General features: G+C 45.0%; 1 protein-coding gene across 4 annotated transcripts in view; it reads left to right on the top strand.

The window, feature by feature from the left end:
• The window catches only part of haao (3-hydroxyanthranilate 3,4-dioxygenase), a 51812-nt gene that overhangs the window by 11695 nt on the left and 15003 nt on the right, over positions 1-25114 (top strand). For all 4 annotated transcript variants that reach the window (XM_085980687.1, XM_085980671.1, XM_085980680.1 and 1 more), the window contains 7 exons: positions 4305-4383; positions 10136-10219; positions 15433-15539; positions 16799-16888; positions 22131-22174; positions 22454-22593; positions 22785-22850. In XM_085980687.1, the coding sequence (XP_085836813.1) occupies positions 4305-4383; positions 10136-10219; positions 15433-15539; positions 16799-16888; positions 22131-22174; positions 22454-22593; positions 22785-22850 (610 nt within the window). The remainder of the gene's footprint in view (positions 1-4304; positions 4384-10135; positions 10220-15432; positions 15540-16798; positions 16889-22130; positions 22175-22453; positions 22594-22784; positions 22851-25114) is intronic.

Here is a 25114-nt window from a genome sequence, read left to right on the forward strand (position 1 = left end):
ACAGTAGAATAGACTAATTGTATAACTAACTAACATTTGAACTAACTTCTGTAACTATTAAATATTAACCTTTTATAAACATAGTATTATCAAAATATTACTCTGACAACATTGCTATTATGCTAAGAACCAAAGATACAGATATTGCGCTTGGCCTAACATATGAAATCAGATTACATTGGATTGTAAATGGAACCTCTCATAGCAGATTCTCCATTACTCAAGTCAGGTTCTTCCTGGCAAAACTGCTTCCTGGGGTCAACAGGAAGAAAGGTAGGAAGGTCAAATGACCTCTCACAGGAAGAAAGGAACAAAGGTCAAATGACATCTCACAGGAAGAAAGGAACAAAGGTCAAATGACCTCACACAGGAAGAAAGATCAGATGACCTTTCCAGCATACAAACTGTTAACACAATAACCGCCACCAGAGGGTGCTATTGCATGTAAAAATGTCCAGAATGTCACATAATGTCCATCGGTCCAGAACACGCCATGTATAGAAGCCTTCAGAGTAAAAGGAGAGAAAAAGAGCATCCACAACTGCAACAATCTGACAATTTTCATCCCCATTTCAATTCAATTCAATTTTTATTTGTCATATATGCAGCAGACATGTGCACTGCACAATGAAATGTTGATTTTTACGAGTCCTCCCAACATTGGAATAAATATGGCATAACAATGATAAAAATACTATTAGAAATACTAATAGAAATACAGTAATAATAAATAAAACAACAGTAATAAATAATAATAAATTAATCGTTCATGAGTCTTATGGCCTGGGGGTAGAAGCTGTTTTGAAACCTGTTGGTACGAGACCGTATGCTTTGGTATTTCAAGCCCTACTCCAGGACTCGATCATATAATCCAGGCTGACACTTCAGTGAAGTACTGAGAGAGTGCTGCATTGTTGGCGATGCCATCTTTTGGATGAGACATTAGATCGAGGCCCCATCTGCCCTCTCAGGTGAACATAACCAAGCCCATAGCACAATTTGAAGAGCAAGGAGTTCTCCCGGCGTCCTGGCCAACATTTATCCTTCAATAAATATGTTCTTCTTCTTAGGCAGTCCCTCGGAACCGAGGATAACTTGCTTCCACATTAAAAATGAGTTTGCAGGTGACTGATGAGTCCAATGCAGGACCTACAGTCTCTGTCACAGGTGGGGCAGATGGTGGTTGAAGGGGCGGGTGGGTAGGGTGCTTGGGTTGAGGTGCGCTGCTTGTGCTTGACTTCCGCTTGCTCCCGGCGAAGAGACTCGAGGTGTTCAGCGCCTGCCCGGATGCTTCTCCTCCACTTTGTGCAGTCTTGGGCCAGCGATTCCCAGGTGTCAGTGGGGATGTTGCACTTTTTGAAGGAGGCTTTGAGGGTGTCCTTGAAGCGTTTCCTCTGCCCACCTGGGGCTCTCTTGCCGTGTCGGAGCTCCGAGTAGAGCGCTTGTTTTGGGAGTCTCGTATCGGGCATGCGGACGATGTGACCCATCATCGGAGCTGATCGTGCGTGGTCAAAGCTTCGATGTTGGGGATGTTGGCCTGAGCGAGAACACTGACGTTGGTGCGCCTATCCTGCCAATGGATTTGCAGGATCTTGTGGAGGCAGCATTGGTGGTACCTCTCCAGTCCTTTCAGGTGCCTGCTGTACATGGTCCATGTCTCTGAGGCATACAGCAGGGCGGGTATCACTGCTGCTCTGTAGACCATGAGCTTAGTGCCGGGTTTGAGGTCCTGGTCTTCAAACACTCTCTTCCTCAGGTGACCGAAGGCTGCACTGGTACACTGAAGGCGGTGTTGGACTTCATCATCGACGTCTGCCCTTGTTGACAGTAGGCTCCCGAGGTATGGAAAGTGGTCCACGTTGTCCAAGGCCTTGTCGTGGGTTTTGATAAGCGGGGGGCAGTACTGTGTGGCGGGGGCAGGTTGGTAGAGGACCTTTGTCTTATGGATGTTTACTGTAAAGCCCATGCGGTATTGGTTGAAGGATCCTGTCATTTATCTCATTGCTGTTTGTGTGCAAATTGGCTGCCATGTTTTCCTGCATTATAATAGCGACTACACATCAAAAGGACTTAATTGGCTGTGAAGCACTTTGGGACATCCTGAGATTGTGAAAGACACTATATAAATGCAAGTTCTTTTCTTTCATTAGAAGTTACAGCAAATTGTACTGCAAACTGTGTATTCTATTCACCTCATCAGTCTTTGCTGGATTTATTTGAAAGTGTGGAGTACATTGAATTAGTGAAGGTGCAAAGAAAAATTGTATCCAGTAAAACCCTAAAACATTACTTCTTTAGCTAGACAGTTAGCATCCAGCACAATGGGCCAAATGGCCTCCTTCTGTGCTGGATCATTCTATGATTCTATGATCATTGAAGAACACTGTCTGTGTGGAGTTTGCACATTCTCCCCGTGTTTGCGTGGGTTTCCTCCGGGTGCTCCGGTTTCCTCCCACAGTCCAAAGATGTGCGGGTTAGGTTGATTGGCTATGATAAAAATTGACCCTTAGTGTTAGGGGGATTAAATACGTGGGGTTACGGGGATAGGGTGGGATATGTGTTGGTGCAGGGGTTACGGGGATCGAGTGGGATATGTGTCGGTGCAGGCTCGATGGGCCGAAATGGCCTCTATCTGCACTGTGGGGTTTCTGTGATTCTGTGAGGCATAAATATCAGCTATGGAGACAGTCGGGATACATTGGCTGTGATTTCGCCAACCGAGGCGGGTCCGGGGTGGCCGGGGTCGGTGTCGGTGTCGTGGTCCCAGCCCGCTGCCTACTGCAGCCCGCACTCTCCAAGTGATTTTAGGTTAATAGAGTTTGCTTGTGGAGGGAGTCGCAGCACGCAGGGAGGTTCTCTTCCCTCCCCAGGAGATCAACGCAGCCTGGTTGCACATTGCACAGGAGGGCACAAGCAGGGATGTGGTCAGGAGGACCAGACTGCAGTGGCACAAACCTTTCAATTATCTCAGTAGATCACGAAACATTACTGCCAAGCCACACTCAACCTCATCCTGCTGTGCCACTCATCACTCTGCCCTCCCTACCCTACTCCTGCACATCTTTACTCACACCAACTTACTTTGCACCTTCACCCATCCCTCTCTATCTACATTATCACTTCCCCATCTCACTAGCCACCCATCACCCTCACTCTCATCCTAGTGCAATCATACCAACTAACAACACACAAGGGTAGGCACTTGGGTGGTTTAGCCAATGTTCTTATGAAGTTTCTGGTAATGTTCTGTCAAACATTGAAACCTTTATTTTCAGCACTTTGTGTTCTTGGACAGATTTGTGTGCACCTTTGGAAGAGTTGTAGTAAATGGTACCCCCCCCCCCACCCCGCAATGGTGATGAGTGTGAAAGGAATGGCTTGGACATTGTAGGGATGCTTTATGGTGTTGGTGTGGGGTGGTGCCAACCTGGCGCATCATGTGGCATCCAGGGTGTACAGCATCAAGTGAAGTAAATCTGGCCATGGTAAGGCCATCCCTGGCGTCCCGGGCAGCAATGTGGTCGGGTGCTGATGCCCTGCGCCCTGTGCAGCATCAGTTGATTGCGGAGAAGGCTGGTGTTGTTGTTGTTGCTGCTGGTGTGCCTGGTGCTGCTGATGTTGGGGCTGATGTTGGTGGGATTCTGAGGACCATGGTGAGATATTTTCAAGGGCAATGATGCTGATGGAATAGATGGCAGGTGAGGTTGAGATGACAGAAGCGATCTGTCAATGGTGAGAGAGGTTGTGCCACTGGATAGAGAGTTGGCTCCAAACACTTGCAAGCTGCAGAAAGTTCAATATGTTTTCCAAATGCAGTAACCAACAGTTTCTGAGCTTTGAGAGTGAACAGCTGTAACATGGGATCTTTTATACAACTTTGGCAGCTGTCAGGTCATGAGATATAATTCAATGCTGAACCCACTTACGACATGCTGAGCTGACGTGTTCCCCGACCAGCAGGTAACCCGTGGGGGAGCACATAAAATTGAAATGTAGGCTTAAAATAACAGTTAATTGGATGTTCACAACCCATTTAATGGTGTGAATTGCCTCCCCCACCGCTTGGTGTCGGGTCTGTTCAGCGCCAACAGACCCGACACCTGGGAACCCGCTGTTTTGACAGTGGACCCACCGGCAAAGTTCAGCCCATTGTCCTCGTTCATTAAATTGATTAATCGAGTAAATCGAGGCTCTTTACTTCAACTTTATACTGACCAGTATTTTGAAATGTTATTAATTCTGAATAACCTCCTCAAAACTGTAAGCTTTTGGCTAATACTTTGTTTTAAAATAATGCTTTTCAGGCACAGTGGCCAGTTAAAGGTTATGTTTGTTGGAGGACCTAATGAAAGGAAAGATTATCACCTAGAAGAAGGAGAAGAGGTAAAACATAATTATTCAATGATTGTCGTACACTCAGGAATGCAATATTTCAGAGACTAATTCATCACCTTTTCTCTCCAATTTTCCTAAATGTAATTCATGTGTGAGCCGAATCCTGTCTTCACCCGACTTCCACACATGAACACCTTCCAGTCGGACTCATTGGATGGGAACGGGAACTTTAATTGGTTTTTCCCTCTCTAACTGAGGCTTCTTCAGCTGGCATCAGCTAATTCAGCACAATGGCATCAGCTAATTCAGCACAAACCAAGAATAAAACCTGGGATATTTTCATTTGTATAACTTAGAGCTACATTAGGCTTCTTACTTTACCCAGGGGCCCATGGAGGGTGCCAATCCTTCCATTTTAAAAATTCTGTCCCATGTTATTTGAATCCTTTGCCTTTGTGAACAATGTACTTGGGTAACCTACGTCAGACCTTCATGTACTGTAATCTTGAACATTTTATTAGAAATTTCAATTAATTGAAAAGGTTAAATAAATTAGTTGTTAGAACATAAGAAATAGGAGCAGGAGTAGGCCATTCGGCCCTTCGAGCCTGCTCTGCCATTCAATGAGATCATGGCTGATCTTCTGCCTCAACTCCATTCACCGGCCCTATCGCCATATCCCTTGATGCCCTTACTAGTCAGAAATCTATCGACTTCTGTTTTGAATATACCCAATGACTGAGCCCCAGCCAAGGGAAACATTCTCCCAGCATCCATCCTATCAAAACCTGTAATAATTTTGTATGCTTCAATGAGATCCCCTCTCTTCTGAATTCAAGAGAATACAGGCCTAGTTTACTCAATCTCTTATACGACAGTCCCGCCATCCCAGGAATCAATCTCGTGAACCTTCATTGCACTCCCTCTATGGCAAGTATACCCTTCCTTAGGCAAGGAGACCAAAATTGTACACAGTACTCCAGGTGTGGTCTCACCAAAGCCCTATATAATTGGAGTAAGACTTCTTTACTCCTGTACCCCAATCCTCCTGTAATGAAGGCCAGCATACAATTTGCCTTCCTAATGGCTTGCTGCACCTGCACATTCACTTTCAGTGACTCATGTACAAGGACACCCAGGTCCCTTTGAGCATCTGCATTCCCCAATCTTTCACCATTTAGGAAATACTCTGCCTTTCTGTTTTTTCTACCAAAGTGGATAACTTCACATTTATCCACATTATATTCCATCTGCCATGTTCTCACCCACTCACTGAGCCTATCGAGATCCCCTTGAAGCCACTTCACATCCTCTTCGCAACTGACACTGCCACCAAGCTTTATATCATCAGCAAATTTGGAAATGTTACATTTAGTCCCCTCATCCAAATCATTGATATAGATTGTGAATAGCTGGGGCCCAAGCACCGATCCTTGCGGTACCCCACTAGTCACATTCTTAAGAATGTGCAATTTAAGGTGATAAAATATTTCACAGGACAAGTCACAATTAGCTTGGCCTTCAATTCTAGCCATGGTGTGGAGATATTTCACAAATTTAAAGAAAAATATATTCCACTGAGGAAAAAGGGGCGTAAAAGAAAAGACAGCCATCCGTGGCTAAGTAAAGTAATAAAGGATAGGATCCGACTGAAAACAAGGGCATATAAAGTAGCCAAATCTAGTGGGAGGATAGAAGATTGGGAAGCATTTAAAAGCCAGCAAAGAATAACTAAAAGATTAATTAAGAAAGGGAAGATAGATTATGAAAGTAAACTAGCAAAAAATATAAAAACAGATAGCAAGAGTTTCTACAGTTATATAAAAAGAAAAAGGGTGGCTAAAGTGAATGTTGGTCCCTTAGAGGACGAGACCGGGAAATTAGTGGTGGGGAACATGGAGATGGTAAAAACGCTGAACAAATATTTTGTATCAGTCTTTACAGTAGAGGACACTAAAAATATCCCAACACTGGACAAACAGGGGGCTATAGCGGGGGAGGAGTTAAACACAATTAAAATCACTAAGGAGGTGGTACTCGGTAAGATAATGTGACTAAAAGCGGTTAAATCCCCTGGACCTGATGGCTTACATCCTAGGGTCTTGAGGGAAGTAGCGGTAGGGATTGTGGATGCATTAGTGGTAATTTTCCAAAACTCCCTGGATTCAGGAAAGGTCCCAGCAGATTGGAAAACTGCTAATGTAACGCCCTTATTTAAAAAGGGAAGTAGACAAAAGGCTGGAAACTATAGACCAGTTAGCCTAACATCTGTGGTTGGTAAAATGTTGGAGTCCATCATTAAGGAAGCAGTAACAGGGCATTTGGATAAGCATAATTTAATCGGACAGAGTCAACATGGTTTTATGAAGGGGAAGTCATGTTTGACAAATTTGCTCGAATTCTTTGAGGACGTAACAAACAGGGTGGATAAAGGGGAACCAGTGGATGTGGTGTATTTGGACTTCCAAAAGGCATTTGACAAGGTGCAACACAAAAGATTACTGCACAAGATAAAAAATCACGGGATTGGGGGTAATATACTGGCATGGGTGGAAGATTGGCTATCTAACAGAAAACAGAGAGTTGGGACAAATGGTTCATTCTCGGGTTGGCAATCAGTGACTAGTGGTGTTCCGCAGGGGTCAGTGCTGGGACCCCAACTCTTTACAATCTATATTAACGATTTGGAGGAAGGGACCGAGTGCAGTGTATCCAAGTTTGCCGACGATACAAAGATGGGAGGGAAAGCAGTAAGTGAGGAGGACATACAAAACCTGCAAAAGAACATAGACAGGCTAAGTGAGTGGGCAGAAATTTGGCAGATGGAATATAATGTTGGAAAGTGTGAGGTTATGCACTTTGGCAGAAAAAATCAAAGAGCAAGTTATTATCTAAATGGAAAGAAACTGCAAAGTGCTACAGTACAAAGGGATCTGGGGGTCCTAGTGCATGAAACACAGAAGGTTAGTATGCAGGTACAGCAGGTGATCAGGCAGGCCAATGGAATCTTGGCTTTTATTGCAAGGGGGCTGGAGTATAAAAGCAGGGAAGTCTTGCTGCAGTTATACAGGGTACTGGTGAGGCCACACCTGGAATATTGCATGCAGTTTTGGTTTCCATATTTAAGAAAAGATATACTTGCTCTCGAGGCAGTTCAGAGAAGGTTCACTCGGTTGATTCCGGAGATGAGGGGGTTGACTTATGAGGAAAGGTTGAGTAGGTTGGGCCTCCACTCACAGAATCACAGAAACCCCACAGTGCAGATAGAGGCCATTTCGGCCCATCGAGCCTGCACCGACACATATCCCACCCGATCCCCGTAACCCCTACACCAACACATATCCCACCCTATCCCTGTAACCCCACGTATTTAATCCCCCTAACACTAAGGGTCAATTTATCATAGCCAATCAACCTAACCCGCACATCTTTGGACTGTGGGAGGAAACCGGAGCACCCGGAGAAAACCCACGCAAACACGGGGAGAATGTGCAAACTCCACACAGACAGTCGCCCGAGGTCGGATTCGAACCCGGGTCTCTGGCGCTGTGAGGCAACAGTGCTAACCACTATGCCACCGTGCTGCCACTCATTGGAATTCAGAAGAATGAGAGGCGATCTTATCGAAACATACAAGATTGTGAGGGGGCTTGATCGGGTGGATGCGGTGAGGATGTTTCCACTGATGGGTGAGACTAGAACTAGGGGGCATAATCTTAGAATAAGGGGCTGCCCTTTCAAAACTGAGATGAGGAGAAATTCTTCACTCAGAGGGTAGTAAATCTATGGAATTTGCTACCTCAGAGAGCTGTGGAAGCTGCGACACTAAATAAATTTAAAACGGAGATACAGTTTCCTAGCTGATAAGGGAATTAGGGGTTACGGGGAGCAGGCAGGGAAGTGGACGTGAGTCTAGGTTCGGATCAGCCATGATCCTATTGAATGGCGGAGCAGGCCCAAGGGGCCATAAGGCCTACTCCTGCTCCTACTTCTTATGTTCTTATGTTAAATTTATTTTTCAAAAAATTACATTCTTGTTTAAAATATTGAATTAAATGGCATTTTAATTAATTTTATATATGTAATGGTTTTTATTTATTTATTTCAGTGTGTTAGTGTATTTTTGCAGTCATCTACATTCATACTTTTGACAGTTCCGTGCATACGGACCTGTCAAAAGTATGAAGGGGGATTCCCTTCTTCCATTGGTTCACTTGGCCCACGTGATCCCAGGAGTGCTTGCAAACCGCATGCGCCCCCAGGATACGTGGGTCTCTGCGCATTTTGAAGAGGAGAGGCCCAGGATCGCAAGCCTCGGTATCTGCGGAACCAGCAGGTAAGTTCGTAGATTTTTTTTCCAATCGGAGGCATCCGCCCGCAGGAAGCCTCTGATCGGAAATTCAGGACCATTCTTACTGTCACTTCCTGGTTCAGACTGCGCTGCTCATTAACGATTCTTCAATCTGATTGGTTAAGGAGACATGCTGTTGCTTGCCCTGTTCTCACAGGTCCCAGATCCCCTCTAGAGGAGGCCACACTGAAATTGATATATAATTACAGTAAGTTCCAGTGCAAAATCCCATAGAAAGTCTGGGCAGGTTCAAGTGTAATGAACCGCTGGCGCAGTTTGTTCGCCGCTGACTGCAAAATCTGGGCCAATGTTTGTTTTAAGGCTGACACAATCAACTCACTAAGTGGAGCAATTTTTTTCTGGGAAAACTTCGATCTAGCAAATGTGATTTTGGTGCCAAGTTAAAAGCCGTACACGACAGCACACAGTGTAGCACTAAGTTTTCTGGACCCGAGGTCCCAGGTCCAATTTTCAGTCTGTGCTGAGTTAGCTGATCTCAGATGGGGCAGAAGGTAAGGTTTCCATTCCTGATTACTACCCAGTGACCCCTGCTGGAAAGTGTTTGGGATCAAGCTCTCCATGAACAGAGAACTTGCTCGAACTCATGGGCCCAGAATTGCCCGGAACTGCGACATTGTCAAGAGCTGCAGTTCCACAGGTGCAGATCGTCCTCTGCCACCTCCCCCAAATGACCATTCTTCATGTGTAAGCCTGTTGGCAGATTATTTGAGTGTGAGGAGCATCACAGCCAAGCCTGCTCCTATCCTCATGCAAAGTCCACACATAAACATTTCTCATCAGAAGGCATTAGATAGTGATGAGAAATGGGAACCCTCAATGACTTTTCCGCTCTCTAGTCTGGTGAGTCTTACTGTAGCTCCGACTGCCACCCGGGCTTGGACCAAAACTGCGACCTTTTCTGTACACCGGGCAATGTATTTATGAACTTAACTATCATGGGTTCTGCGCAATAATAATTCTGATCAACAACAAATTGTGAAACCAAATGCAATCACAAGATACTTATGTTTGAGGAAATGCTTTCGGCCCATCTTGTTTCATCCATTCAAAAAGCCCTACGATTCTAAATAACTATTTCTAAAATGATTGCAGGATTTTCACTTCTACAACTTTGGGCATCCATTCCAAGTATTGATTACTCTCTGTGATGAAGTACTTCCTGATATCAGTCTTAAACTTACCTCTGCAAATTTGAACCTGTGCTGCCTTGCCCTACTCTTGTAATTTAATTTAAAGTGATATTCTGGATTTACCTTTTCCATTCCCTTAACTAACTTACATATGCCTATAATAACATCACCTTCAGAGAACCTCTTTTCCGGCTGTAAAGCACAGATTTCTCTCGTCTTTCCTCCTAACTGACTCCTCTGACACTACAAGTATTCATTTTACTGATCAGGTATGTGTTTTCTTTAATTTGCTTTCTAGTTGTTTTACCAGTGGAAAGGTAACATGTGCCTGAAGATCATAGAGAAAGGAAAACATAAAGATGTACACATTCGAGAAGGAGAGGTCAGTAGAGCTTCTTTCAAGACATAGGACTTTTCAGTGGTTTAACAAGATTACAAGTGATTTTAGTTTGGCCTAGGCTTAATATAAAATCAATATGTGAACTGTTTCTCTTTTACAACACTCCTTTACATTTGTTAGAAAAATACAATCATTATTAACCAATCCAATTAGATGTGACTCTGAGGTAAGAAGGGTTATGGTTAATACTCAATGTTTATGCTATTTAGGAGGTAAAACATTCTCTGAGGAAATAACCCCCCGCCCCCACCCCAACAAAAGAACAATCCAACAAGCCTCCTTCCAAAATGTGTTTTCATTACTAATTTCTAACAGTCAGGAGCCCTGAAAGACTTCCAAGAGGACTTATCAAATGATCAAGGAATGACCAATATTATAAGAACAACAACTTGTATTTATGTAGTGCCGTTAATGTAGAAAAATGTAAGGAAAAATAAAGCTTATTCAAAGAGGTGGGTTTTAAGGAGGTCCTTAAAAGAGGAGAGGAGGTGAATTCTTTGTGTCTGTGTTTGTGGATGAAGCCTCAGATTACCTTCCTGTTGGGGTAGAATTTCTAGGTTGATATGATGAGATTCTAAGAAATTGTAATCGATAAAGAGGTGATGGACAGACTGAAGGCATTGAAGAGGTGTTTCTCCCTGAGCCACCAGTAATGTCTTATTTCTGCTGACAAAAACTAATGAACATCATTGAAATCCAGTACAGTTGCCTTTTTATTTTTAAAAAATAATGTAGAAAGATGCAGCTGCAAGGAACTGAAAACTGGCTATAATTATTCACACCTGACAATTGCAATGCTCTCAGTCAGCTCACAAGTACCGTGTCTACAGAATCTTAACAATGATCTACACATGAGGCCAGAAAACTGATGGAGGTCAAAAAACACAGCACAACATATCTCTTTTATTTCTTCTTGTATGCTGTCTTTTTCTATAAGAGAATAAAGCAGAAAATGCCAAAAATACACAGCAGATCATTCAGCATCTGTACAGAGAAAGGATGGGTCATGATATTTGTGGTGTGTATCCATCATCAGATAGAAAGTACCAAGGCCAGACAGGTGGATGACCTCTAGGCAAAATCTCTCACCCACTTTGAAGAGACAGTAATAGAACTCATTCTCTTGTGGCAGTGATTTGAAATTTTTTATTTTTGGTACTGAATCTATTCAGCTGCACTCCATTTGGAGATGTTTGCCAAGAAATCTATAATTGCGTTCAGCCAAATTAGGAACTTTGGATATCCAGCCGGTCATCCATCTCTGTCTGCAGGTTCTGGAGGAGGAAGAGAGCGTTCAGAGGAGGCACGCAAGATGTGTGCATTTACACCTTGGGTGCTAAGAAAAAGCCGGCATTATACCATATCCAGGTATACAGGCCAAGGCGGTTAAACATGGATATGCCCGAGGACATCTGCATGCAGAGACTGCAGCCCCAATATTAACGAGGAGTGGAGGAACATCGTCCAATGACCTTGGCAAGGCCGTAGACATGGAGGCCCAGCCGAACTTAATGACAGGGCCTCGTTAGAATATTGTTGGGCCGCGTACTGCCCGCCAACCTGGCCAATGAGCGGGAGGGAAAACTAGTGGCAGGAGGCCACAGTCTGAGACGCCTAGGGATGCTCCCCAGCACTCAGAAGGGAGCATCAACTCCAAGCTCGCGATCGGGAGGGGGGATGCTGGAGATTGGGGCCGGGGGGAAGCAGAAGGCTCTGGTCAGTGATCGTGGCTGGGGGGGTGCGGGGAGGAGGCTGAAGATCAGTGCTTGGGGTGGAGAGAGGCAGTGATCAGAGCTGGGGGAGGGCGAAGGCCTCCTTGTGAGGCCTGGAGGGGAGCACTCCTGGCCCACAAGCAGTACTAAAAAAACATCTCTAGCACTTGCCTTCGGGAGTCAGCAGCTCACACCTCTGATCACTTGACAACTCAGGCCTCCCCCTTACTTCCAGTTAAATTTATGTCATCGGGTCGTGACTTTGGAATGTTAATTAGGCCCCCGTCTGCCTCGTCAATGGCCTGATTTCAGAATGTTAAAATTAAAAGGGGCGGGAATGGAGTCGGTTTGGAGTCAGCTTGCTTGATCCTGATATTTTAACACTCTGACCCTCTTCCACCCGTGAGGGGTTAAAATCGAGGCTAATAATTCCCCAATTAAGCTGTGACATGACAGTGCAGGCTCCTGGAGCTAGACCTAGAAAACACTTTCGGGACAGGATTGTTATGTTAGCGACTGTCAAAGTGATCGCTGCCTTGACTTTTTATGATACTCAATACGTCCACACAGCAGCAAGAGAAACCTGTCAAACCTCAGAACTTGCCTTGTACAAATACATCATGCGAGTGACATGTATCTCATTTGCCAGGCTAGTGATTTCTGGAATTTACCCACGGAAAACGGCCAGCAACACAAAAGAGTTCTGCACTTTATAATCTGCCTGAATTCCTCAAAGTGCAGAATATTATTGATGACACGCATGTGGACATATGGGCCACATCCTCAATGCTACCTCCTTCAGGGACAGAAGGGGGTTAAATTCCATGCCTGTGAAGCTTGGCCGAGAATCATGCCCATGAATACCCGCTACCCTGGTAGTTGTCATGATTCCTTTATTTTACTGCAGTCACTGGTGCCAGCGTTGGCCTGGAATTTCCTGGAACTTTTCAGCGTGACTGTGGCATAAAAGCAACGTTCTTCCCATTTTTTGGAGGAAATTCACCGCAACTGATGCCGGAGAAACACCGCTATGCGCAAATTTCTTTGACTGTTTGCGCCGCTCTGAGATACATCCACCAAAACCCTCTGCCGCTCATTTACACAGCTCAGTTCCCCCATACAAAAGTCAGTGTCTAGGGATGAAGGGTGTTCAGTACTTCCTTGTGCTGAGTTAACAGACGGCCTTGCAATTTCAGATGACATGAGTATCGATGCACTGTCTACCTGGGTCAGCTTGTTTTCTGTCATGTCTAGAGTCATTTGAATGGGGCAGCTGGTGATCCAAATGAGGCTTTGCCCTGTGTGCCATCTTTCATCATTCCCTTGCTGCGGAGAACTCCTTCAGCATGGTCAGAGATCAACGTGGGACCGCTGGGCAGCAGTGAGGTTGCCTTATGGCTGTTTCAAACTGAATCCCCAATATGGTGAATCCAGACCAGATAAAATGCCTAAGATTGGAGTTCTCTGGAACCCCAGTCAGAGCATTCATTATGGATACTATGTATGAGCTTAGGACCTTGGCAAAACAGTCTATGGTGTAGCCATACTCTCCCCAATGGTCTACAGCTTGGTCAGATAACCATGCAGCACTGCACAAAGGGGCTGTGTACTCTAACATAGATGCCCCCAAGCTGTGCACGCTCTCAAATGACTCTCAAATGCTAACCTACTGAACGGTGTTTGTAAGCAGGCCCAAGAGGATCCAATTCCCTGAGCTCAGCGGCTGATGAAACCCTCACAATGTCCCTCCTCCATTGTGTTGCACCTTCTCCAACTCCAGCTGCGCTTGTTGTTCTTCACTTGTGCTATGTGCTTCATCAAGCGCACCTTCTGGAGTGGCCGTCTCTATGCTGGTACTCACCACTGTAGCAGTGGGTCTAGATGCTCAATTGAAACCAGATACTGGCTTCAGCCCCACACCTGCTGTTGGGTACCTAGAATGTTGACAGTATGACACCCCTTGAAACAGAGCTTACATGGCAGGACATTCTGGTGCGTTATGCTGGAGCACTGCACTGCATGCCTGCGTATAAGAAAGTGAATGAGTGAGTAAGGAGACCAAGAATGAAAAAGAAAGGATACTTGCATTGAGGTTGAAGGAGACCACTGACCTCAACCTCTGCTACCCCTTCAGGCCCAGAATCTCCAGGGCCCTCTCTTCACGAGGAGCCAAAGGTCACGAGGAATAAGAGCGAAGCTGTTTGTCACCCAAGTGCTCAGCTCAGCAACACCTTATTTGAGTGTATGAACGTGTAGAATGAAGGAACCTTGTGTTGGTAGGATACTTCATATTTGTTGCATGCTACATTTAAAGGGCCACAAGACAACTGCATTGGCCCTGAAATTCCACAAGGGTTCTCCTGCTGTAACCCCCATGGAAACCCTGTCAAACTGCTAATCCCAGCCACTGGCGCTGTTTCTCTTGTGGTTCTGCTGGAGTTCCCTGTGGAATCTCAGGGCCATTGTTATGGCAGTAATGCAGAGTGCCCTGGTAAAACATGGGCATTTGAAAAGTACAAGAATAGTTGCCAGAATGAGGTGCATTCTTCCACTGTGATATTCCTCTAAACTTACAATGAAGGGCTGTTAAGAAACATTGTATGATAACACTTAAAGCAAAATGTGACCAGTACTCACCTTGCAGTCCTGAGACCAGCAACTTCCTTCCACACTTGCTCCCAGGTTCAGTACACAGGTGAGACAGAATTTAAGGGTGATCAGCAGCCCTTTAAGAGCCACTGGCAATAGATAACCCTCCCCTTGACCCTGGTGTGCTTCCAGTATGTCATATACTGTGTGTCAGGAGCACCGTGATAATATGCTAATGATCTGATCTTGCATTATAGTGTACATGGGCATTTGAAAAGTACAAGAATAGTTGCCAGAATGAGGTGCATTCTTCCACTGTGATATTCCTCTAAACTTACAATGAAGGGCTGTTAAGAAACATTGTATGACAACAGTTAAAGCAAAATGTGACCAGTACTCACCTTATAGTCAGCGCTCTGCACTACAGGTGCAAGCAGCAGCATCCCAGGGCAGGATTGTGTTATTGGATCCAATGTATTATTTTGATGTAAATCCGTTAATAAAATCATTACAGATAAAAATTTAGAATTCTTTCTGTTCAATTTTATTGAATCTTTCAGTATGTGCAGTCATTACTGCAGGTGATGGGATTAAAGAAGAACTTAGCAGTCCGGTCAATAAAGTAACACGCAATATGTTAGACCTTATCTGTGTGACTTTTTCTGTTTTTTTAAGTTCTTCTTCATAATAATTTGTTATAAACTTCATTTCAAGCAAAGGACTCCCCATTTCTAAATGCTGGTTTTTAGCTGTTGCAATTTTTGCCGCACCAGTTCTTTTTCTTTTCATAACTAACAGCTGCCATTATATCTCTGTGCAGAATCTTTTGGTCAGTAGAGCTCTTAAATATATAAACTGTGTGACAGTGTGACCTGAATTTCTCCACCCCTCCAGATGTTTTTGCTGCCAGCTCGAATACCTCATTCCCCTCAGAGACAGGCAAACACCATTGGGCTGGTTTTTGAGAGGACGAGGCTGAAGACAGAGCTGGATGCACTCAGGTAAAGTAGGTGCTGCAGGAGTCAAAATGCACGGATCCTGTTTTAAAAAAAATGAAACTAACAATGAATGAGAAGATTGTGTTAAATAGTGAACCACTTGGGTTTTTACAACAATCTGACAGCTTCATGAACATTTTTACTGACAACCACCTTTTTATTTCCAAATGTTTTAAGCTGACTTTAAATTCTCAAACTGCTTTGTCGGGATTTCGAAGTTGTGTTCTGAGCTATTATTAGTCCAAGCCTCTGGATTACTAGTCCAGTAACATAACCGCTACACTACCATAACTTTTCCTTTTCCTTTTCCATCTCAGCCAGGTGGCACTCCTTGCACCACACAACAGCACCATCACTGTCAGCAGGTTTGATGGCAATGTTGGGGCTGGGACTAAGAGAACAAGAGGCAGAAGTTCAGAGGGAGATAGGTTAGCATAGACAAGGAGAGTAGAGGAACTCGGGCTACCAATAATCCAGTGGAAGATCTCAATGAAAAGATTAAGGGAGGCCAAGAGGCTAGTGAGAGCGAATCAAGAAGGCTGGAAACCGAAGGAATCGGGAAAGGAGATTCCTTCCAAAGAAAAAATGCACAGCGCTGAAGTCAGCAGGAAGTTCATGAACGATTCCAAGCTCAACAGGAAATCGGAGCGCTGCTCTTGCACCTTCTATTGGCCAGTTAGAGAGCAGCATCGGAAAAGGTTTGGGAGGAGGTCTGTACGCCAGTCTCTTGCCGAGGAGGAGTTGCAAACTACGACTAGATTTCACAAAGGAAAACTGGAACGTAGGTTGCAAAAAAAATTCAAAGTAATATTCCGAAGGACAATGGGCAAGAATTTCCTTCGTGCACTAAGTGTTGTAAAATCATAAATCCAGTCTTTATAAATGTGTTTATAATTTTGCTATATCTAACACACTGAGGAAATCTTCCCTCGTTTGTTGCTTGTCAATGAAAGAAATGGTTCTATTTATTTAAAAAAATCAGATTCCAACAGTTCACACTGCAGCAGAGTTTATCACCTCCTGCTGTGCAGAGTTCATGGACTTTCAGAGCAGGCTCTTCTATAGCTTTGAGCATGACTGAGTGTTCCACTAGATAGCGACAATACCCCGTTAAGGTAGTCATTCAACCCTCTTTCTAGTTGCTAACTATCACCTGCGTTGCTGAAGACAGGGTTGGGCTGTTGTATTATTTGTGATGCACAGTGATATTTCTCTCAAAGGTGCAAGTGCAGCAAGATTAATAATCACATTTCTTTTGACAGATATTATGTAGGGGAATCGACTGACGTGCTGTATGAAAAATGGTTCTACTGCGAGGACCTAGGTACCCAGCTTGGGCCCATAATAAAGGAGTAAGAGTTCTTCCATTATTCTTTCCAAATATGTTGAAAGAACAATTAGGCCAGAATTTTCTTCGGGGGTTGCGGTGGGGGCTTCTGAGGGCCGAATTTGAATGTGAGGCCTCGGTTTGCAGCCCGCCTGCAGAGGCTGACTGGCTGGCTGCAGGCGGGTAGGCCTCAGTTGCGAGGGGGGGATTGGCAGGCAAGTGGGGGGGGTGGGGTCGGCCAGGGATAGGGGGGGTGTTAAATCTGTGTGTTCTAGTTATTGTTAATAAGAATCACTGCACACAGACCACAAGAGTAAATTCAACAGGTCTTTACTAGTCGGAGGTCAGGCTGAACTGCCCAATAAATCATTACACAGCACTTATATACCGGTGTGGTCACCACCGGTATTACAGTATACAGCAGCCAAGATAAAGTAGCGCATCTCTTAAAATAGTTCTCTTAAAGGTGGAACGGTTACATACACCACAATCCTCCCTTTTTAGCTTAACAGTATATATTCCCCATTAAACATAACATAATAACATATATACACAACTTCATGTAAAAACAGTTCACAGATTCAGTCTCTGAGGAGGCCTCCTGATCCGAGACGGATAACGCCTTTCAGGGGTCTCTGGTTCTCGTTGCTGGGGTGACTCATCTAGTTGATCCCCTATGGATAGGACATCATCATCAGGCACATTCACTTCTGAGGTAGATGCTTCAGGTTCACTAACTTCCTCCACGGTTGTCTCTGTCGTAACCATGGGCTCGACCCTTGTTCTCGATCCCACCAGTTGGTCAGCATGACGTCGCATTACATTTTCACCAACATCTACCGTGTACATCAGGGGTCCTTGTCTGGCCCGAATTGTTCCAGATTGCCATTTCTCGTTTTTATAGTCCCTGACTAACACCGGTTGTCCTATTTCAAAACTCCGAGTGGGCTTGTTATTGATATGCTGGAAATGTTTGTTTTCGACTTCCCTCCGCACATTTGGTTTTAACAAGTCCAACCTGGACCGCAACCTCCTGTTATAGAACATCATGGCAGGACTTTGGTTTGTTGTTGCATGGGTGGCGTTTCGATATGCCAATAGGAAATTGTCCACCTTGTGTTGCAGTGGAATCTGATCTTCGCTCATGGCCTTTATTGCCTTTTTGAACGTCTGTACAAACCTCTCGGCCAGCCCATTCGTAGCTGGATGATATGGGGCAGAGGTATAATGTTTCACCCCATTCTTCTTCAGGAATTTCTGGAATTCCTCTGACACGAACTGTGGTCCGTTGTCTGAACATATTTGCTCTGGCAATCCATTTCTTGCAAATATCGTTCTTAGCACCGCGATCGTCTTCTCCGAGGTAGTGGTAGTCATTTTAATCACTTCTGGCCATTTAGAATGTGCGTCCACCGCAATTAAAAACATGGAATCCATGAATGGACCAGCAAAGTCAATATGTACACGTTGCCATGGGGTTGAAGGCCATTCCCATGGATGCAGCGGTGCAATTGGAGGTGCATTTTGGACTTTTTGGCACCCTGAGCAGCTTTTCGTCAGATCCTCTATCTGTTGGTCGATACCCGGCCACCACACATAAGCCCTAGCAAGGCTTTTCATCTTGACTCCCCCCAGATGACCTTCATGCTCTCTCTCTTAACTTAGGAGGGATAATCACCCTTGTTCCATACATCAATGTTCCCTGACAGATGGACAGCTGTTCTCATCTTGCTGAGAATGCCGGTAACAGTGGATCACCATGGGCTGGCCATCCCTTTACTGTCAATTCGTAGACCCGGGACAGTGTCGGGTCATTCCTAGTCTCCCTTTCAATATTTGCATTGGTGACAGGTAAACATTCGATGATGGTCGAGTGAAATAACTCCACCGGGTCAACCGTCGGTGCCTCCTCCTCAGTAGGTAGTGGCAGGCGCGACAGCCCATCAGCATTACCATGCTGCTTTGTACCTTTGAATTCTATCTGATATTGATGTGCCCCTAGGAAAAGGGACCATCTCTGGAGCCTCTGTGCTGTCATCACCGAAACACCCTTCTTAGGGTTAAAAATGGATACCAACGGCTGGTGGTCTGTCAGCAGTGTAAACTTCTGGCCCTGCAGGTAATGATTAAACTTCTTTACTCCCCACACAAGGCTGAGAGCCTCCCTATCTATCTGAGCATAGTTGCGCTCAGCGGAGGTCAATGATCTGGATGCAAATGCGACTGGCCTTTCCAAGCCATTTGGCAACTTGTGTGAGAGTACTGCTCCAATAAATCATTACACAGCACTTATATACCGGTGTGGTCACCACCGGTATTACAGTATACAGCAGCCAAGATAAAGTAGTGCATCTCTTAAAATAGTTCTCTTAAAGGTGGAACGGTTACATACACCACAGGGGGAGCGGAGGATTGGCGGGGGGCTGGGGAGGAGCGGAGGATCAGTTGGGGTGGGGTGGTCGGCCAGGGATGGGGGGAAGCAGAGGATCAGCGGGGGGGGTGGGGGGGGGAGGTCAGGGGATCGTGGCCAGCCTCATTATCGACGTTTGGTGGGGGTGGGGGAGAGAGAGAGAGGCCTGGGAATGCAATCAGAGGCCTCGTGAGGGGGTCTCCGATCGCAGGGGGTGGGTTAGATAGGGACCCTGGATCCAGGAGGTAGGTATAAAGCCACTTACCTCCTGGATGCAGCAGTCCCCGCCTCGATTTAACTGCCGGGTTTCACGAATTGTGTGAAACCCGTCCACAGGCAGTTAAATTAAAAATGGATGAGGAAAAAGAGGCTTCCAGCCTCATTACAATATTTAAATTGAGGTAACGCCCCCTGGGAGCAGGTTGGTCGCCCGCCCCCTGTCCCGCCTCTGGCAAAACCAGAAGTGGGTGGGTTGGAGGTGGGATCAGGTCAGGAATCCCATTTTTAACAATTTAACTGCCCGCACGGTCCAAACCCAGCCATTTTTTAATGGGAAAATTCTGGCCTTGTCATTCACAACATGATTTTTTTTTCCATTTTGTGAACCATAGTTCAGACATCTGGATGTAGATTAGAACGTGAATTCAATGTCAACATTTCTTTCCCATTTTTACTTTAAAATATTTATTCTCCAGTTTTATTCTCTCCATCCTTTCCTGAAGGCATTGGGGGAGAAATTCGGTATCACCCCGTTAGGGGCGCAATTATCGGACGGGCGCAAAGTTTAGTGCTTGGCACTAATTATCGCCTCTGACTGCAAACCGGCTTCTGTCGCCCCTGAAGGTGATTGGAGCACTAAATCAGGCGCTACACACCTGTCTTAAGGCGCTAACACCAAGGAGCGAGGCATTACCTCAGAGCATTGGCGAAGCTCATGTGATGTCAGTCAGCAATGGAACACAGACACAATGGCACCGGCCAGTTCTTAAAGGGGAGGGTTGATCTTGCTCTCCATCCACACCTTGCTCATTGCAGCCTTGAATCTCGGCCTGGAGAGACCTGTACATCAAATCTGCTGGAAAGAACAATGGAGAGACCCAGGGAAAGAGCTCAGAGTGCAGCCCCCACAGTCTTTTCTAAATCAATACAAGTAAGGGCAAATCAAAATGAACCTGCAAAGTACTGCTCAGTACCCAAAACTCATCAACACAGCATTGAATATCTCCAGAAGTCTCTCTCTCTCACTTAGAATACGTAGTGCAAAAATGTCATCGACAAAAAAAGGCAGGAAGCGGTCGCGTTTAAATAGCGCTCCCCCAGTCCCTTCCCGACTGCAAAACGCTCCCCTCAACTTGTCTTTGCCAGCTGCAGGCGGTAAGGCAGGGGGCGCCACTCAATATCCGGTCCGGGGCGCTACCGGGGCGTTGCATGCTCAACTGACATCACGATCTGCGGGTGCAGGAGATCATGGCGGTAGTGTTTAGCGCCGCCGCAAAATGTCTGGTCAATTTTGCGAGTGGCGCAAAAATCGCCGCACCCAGGCGCTAGTTGCTTTGCGCCCCATTAGCGCCCTCTTAAGACGCTAACGGGAGGCGCAAACCAAGCGAATTTTTCCCCCATTGTCTCCTCGATGGAGTGCTAGCCCACTAGCACTGTGTGCTCTCCAGTGCCTTGCACAAATTACTCATTTATCAGCTTAGACATTGAAGGGCAAAAGTTACAAGGTTCTGCTGCTGACTGGAGTTGCAATAAACTTTTAACAAACCCACGAAACACTCTAAGGTTGTAGTTGCACTACAAATTTAGCAATAGTGCGAGGGTGTTTCAAATTTGCACCAGCACTATGCAGAATAAATCGTGTGTTATGGCCCAAACTGACTCCAGAGCAGAGTGGAGTTAGTCTCCGTCTATACAGAAATCACTACTTTGTTCCAATGTCGGGTTGTGTAATGACACTGGATTCAGGCTGCATTTACACTATAATTGCACTGTCGGTGTGAAGTGCAACAGCTTCACGTTGACCCTACAGTTGTAGTGTAAATTCACCCTAAGAGTACATATTGCGCACAGCACCAACAAGGTTTTAATAGAGGGCTTTCACTAACCCGATAGATGCTGCAACATCTCTGCCCCCTGGGCATTCTCTGGCGATCCAGATATATGATGGCTTTCGCAATCTCATGTTTGAGACTCCTGTCAAATACTGAAGAGTTGATCAGAGAATACAACTACAATATAGTGCAGTGAGCTTTGGCCCTGCGATTTCCTCTGGTACTAAAGTTTAAAATTGTTGCAGAACTATTGTATAACCTTTCTCCTTTTGTCAAAAATACAATTCCAGTTAATAAAAAGCTTTAAAAAATATAATCAATGCCCTGATAAAGTACTTTAATTTTGCAGATTAATCGGTAGCTGAACTCTACCATTAACAGCACAAATAACTGCACATCAGTCCTTTGTAAATATCTTTCAGATTCAGAGTGGAACTGTTTTAAAATGGACTCTTTCCACACTGAACTTTTCCCTATTACGTCTTTGGGCTTCTATCAAGAGTAGTGCCTTTTCTCCATCACAGTTGTTGATATTGCCTCATGTACAATTGCCTATTTTTCTTTCGCATTTCAAGCAATGCTGTTGCTAAGTAATATATTTTATTAGAATTACATAGTATTTACAGCACAGAAACAGGCCATTAGGTCTAACGGGTACTATGCCGGTGTTTGTGCTCCACAGTGACCTCCTCCACTTCATCTCGCCCTGTTCAGCAGAATGATGGTGAATATCCCTGGACACCTCAACCAGCAAAGTCATTACTGCTGCAAATCAGATGAAAAATATACTTTTCTTTCTGTTTCAGATTTTTCAGCTCTGAAGAACACAAAACTAGGAAACCAAATCCAGGTACAGAAAGTATCCAAATAATTCAAATCTGTGTTGTTGTTAACATTTTGCTTTTTAATTTTTTTTCATTTGAATTTTTTGGTGAAAGTTTATGCTCTGCACAGTGCCCTTAATGGAGAACAGAACAGTCTCCCCATTTTTTGCACTTAGCAACATCACTGAACACTCCTGGGTTAAGATGTGGAGTGAAGCTCACAACATTATAGTTGAGTGATATTTGACTGTTGTGTGGGACAGTAGGATGAACAGCCCTGATTTTATGTCTTGCTTGATTCACAGACAAACTATGCAAACAAATTCCATTTTGCATCAATACTGTCAGTACTGTTATGGAGCCATTTTCATTCAAAGACTGGCTCTGCCAGCACCAACAGGAGAAGCAGCTTGTGGACGTGTTTGGTGACCAGTTTGAAACTCGGGTAAAAGAAGGAGTTTAATTCTGTTGCAACTTTGTTGAGCTCGGTTCCAATAAACGCTTGTAATATTCCATCTTCGATGAGTGGGAACATATGTGTCTTTGGAATTTAAAGCAATAACATGTTATTTATTCATATTATGCTTTAGTGTATGCTTGATAATCATAAAGTGCCTGTTTGTGGTGTTCTTACAGGCAGTAGTATATGCAACTGGAGACAGCGAGGGAAAGGAGAGTGTAGACATCTGGATATGGCAGCTGGTGAGACTTTAATATTTATCCTGTAATATTTTGCCAACACTCTTACACATGAATCGAATCTAGCTTTCAGTTCTCCCATATGCTTTTAATATAAGGTTTCATTTTCCCTCATAGTTGACGGATAAAGTAACGCAGAGGTACTGTAGCTAAAAAAAAAATGTGTTCTTGTCCAGATGCCAACGGTACAAACAGTTCAAAAATTTCTGGTGCCACATGTCCCAGAATGAACAGAATTGCCATTGTGTAGCCCACGGCTTTTTAAAGTTAAGGCTAAGTTTGCCATCAGCTGTGCAGACACAGCACGGAGCAGAGGAATGGGAAAATTGGGCGAGCAGGCCTTTGGCATGTTTTTGCCCAATTCCTTACACCCACAATTTTCCATCTGGCATCATTTTGTGTGCTCCAGCGCACCTTTCTTGTCAAGCCCTCAATAAGGCCCTGGAATGTTTAAATGAATTAACTGGCACAATTTGACGAGTTTTGCCCTTGGAATTATGTTTTTTTATTGCGTTCAGAGCACATTTTGAATGGGGAGAAGGAAAGCTCCAGGTGCAATGGAGCTGTTTTAAAGGCGAGTAGACTTTGCATGTTTTTTTTTTGTTTCTATGTTTTTGTAGTCAATTTTTTGTACTGTATTGATTTTATTAGATTTTTTTCAATATTTCTAAAATTTTCATAATTGGAATCCTTTTTTTTTAAGGAGTGCCAGTTTTCATTTACTCATTGCAGTATGTTTGTTTTAAAACATTCCAAATAAAATAATCCGATATTGCTCATTAAGCCTTCTGAAAGGAAACTATGGGCTGGATTTTCCGGGGGGTCAGCAGGCACGATCAGTGGCAGGTCGGGTGGGAAAGTGTTTTTTTTCCCCAACGGGTCAGGACCCCGTTGTGAACCCACCACCACGCGCCTTTCCCCGATGTCGGGTCTGTCAGCACTGAGCAGACAAGCAGCGGCGGGTTCACAGCGGGGGACCCAATTCAAGTAATTAGTAATTTGCTTACAGCCACTTAAGAATGAACTTCAGCTCACCTTCTGCATTTGACAGCTCGCCGACGTGATCCATGGCCATGCCCATGGGGTCCACACTGGCCGTGGACCACGTCTGTCAAGCTGAGGTGGGAGTTCAGTGGCCATTGAATCAGCTGTTGAGTTGACCGCTTCAAATGTACAGTAAAAGCTCCCACCTTACAGAGATATCTTCCCTCAGCCACAAACTCTTCCTCACTGCATTTCCACAACAGATTCACCATGCTGCAAGTCTGTACACAAGTCTCCATCCAGTCTGATCTCATTACCTCTCCCACCATTGACAGATCGCTTCTGTTATCTCTGCCATCTATTCCATCAGCATGGGTGCACTTTATACTCTCTCAGCTCGGTCCTCGGAATCCCACCACGATCAGTCCCAACACCAACCACACCAGCAACACCAACAACAATACCACCAACCTTCTCCGCAATCACCTGATGCTGCACAGGACAGAAGGCATTAGCACCTGACCATATTGCCGCCTGGGAGGCCAGGGATGGCCTCACCATGGCAAGATTTACTTCACGTGACACTGTACACCCTGGGTGCCATACGATGCGCCAGCTTGGCACCACCCCACACCAACACCATAAAGCATCCCTACAATGCACAAGCCATTCTTTTCACACTCATCACCATTGCGGGGGGTACCGTTATGTCTCACTATTCACTGCAACTCACTTAGCCACTTCCAAAGGTGCACACAAATCTGTCCAAGAACGCAAAGTGTTGAAAATAAAAGTTTAAATGTTTGACAGCACATTACCAGAAACTTCACCTGAACATTGGATGAAACACCCAAGTGCCTACCCTTGTGTGTTAGTTGGTATGATTGGACTAGGATGAGGGTGAGGGTGAGGGGTGGCTAGTGAGATGGGGATATGATAATGTAGATAGAGAGGGATGGGTGGAGGTGCAAGGTAAGTTGGTGTGAGTAATAATGTGCAGGAGTAGGGTAGGGAATGCAGTGTGATGGGGATGTGATGAGAGGCACAGCAGGGTGAGGTTGAGTGTGGCTTTGTTCTAACGTTTCATGATCTACTGAGATCATTGAAATGTTTGCAGCACTGCACCCAGGTCGTCCTGACCACATCCCTGCTTGTGCCCTCCTGTGCAATGTGCAACCAGGCTGTGTTGATCTCCTGGGGAGGTCTCTTCCGCCCATGGGAAGGGAAGAGGACCTCCCTGCGTGCTGTGACACCCTCCATGAGCATACGGAGGGAGCCATGGT

This window comes from Somniosus microcephalus, chromosome 3 (assembly GCF_052327205.1).
Source record: "Somniosus microcephalus isolate GS21.2 chromosome 3, FLI_Smic_1.0, whole genome shotgun sequence".
NCBI classification, from domain to species: Eukaryota; Metazoa; Chordata; class Chondrichthyes; order Squaliformes; family Somniosidae; genus Somniosus; species Somniosus microcephalus.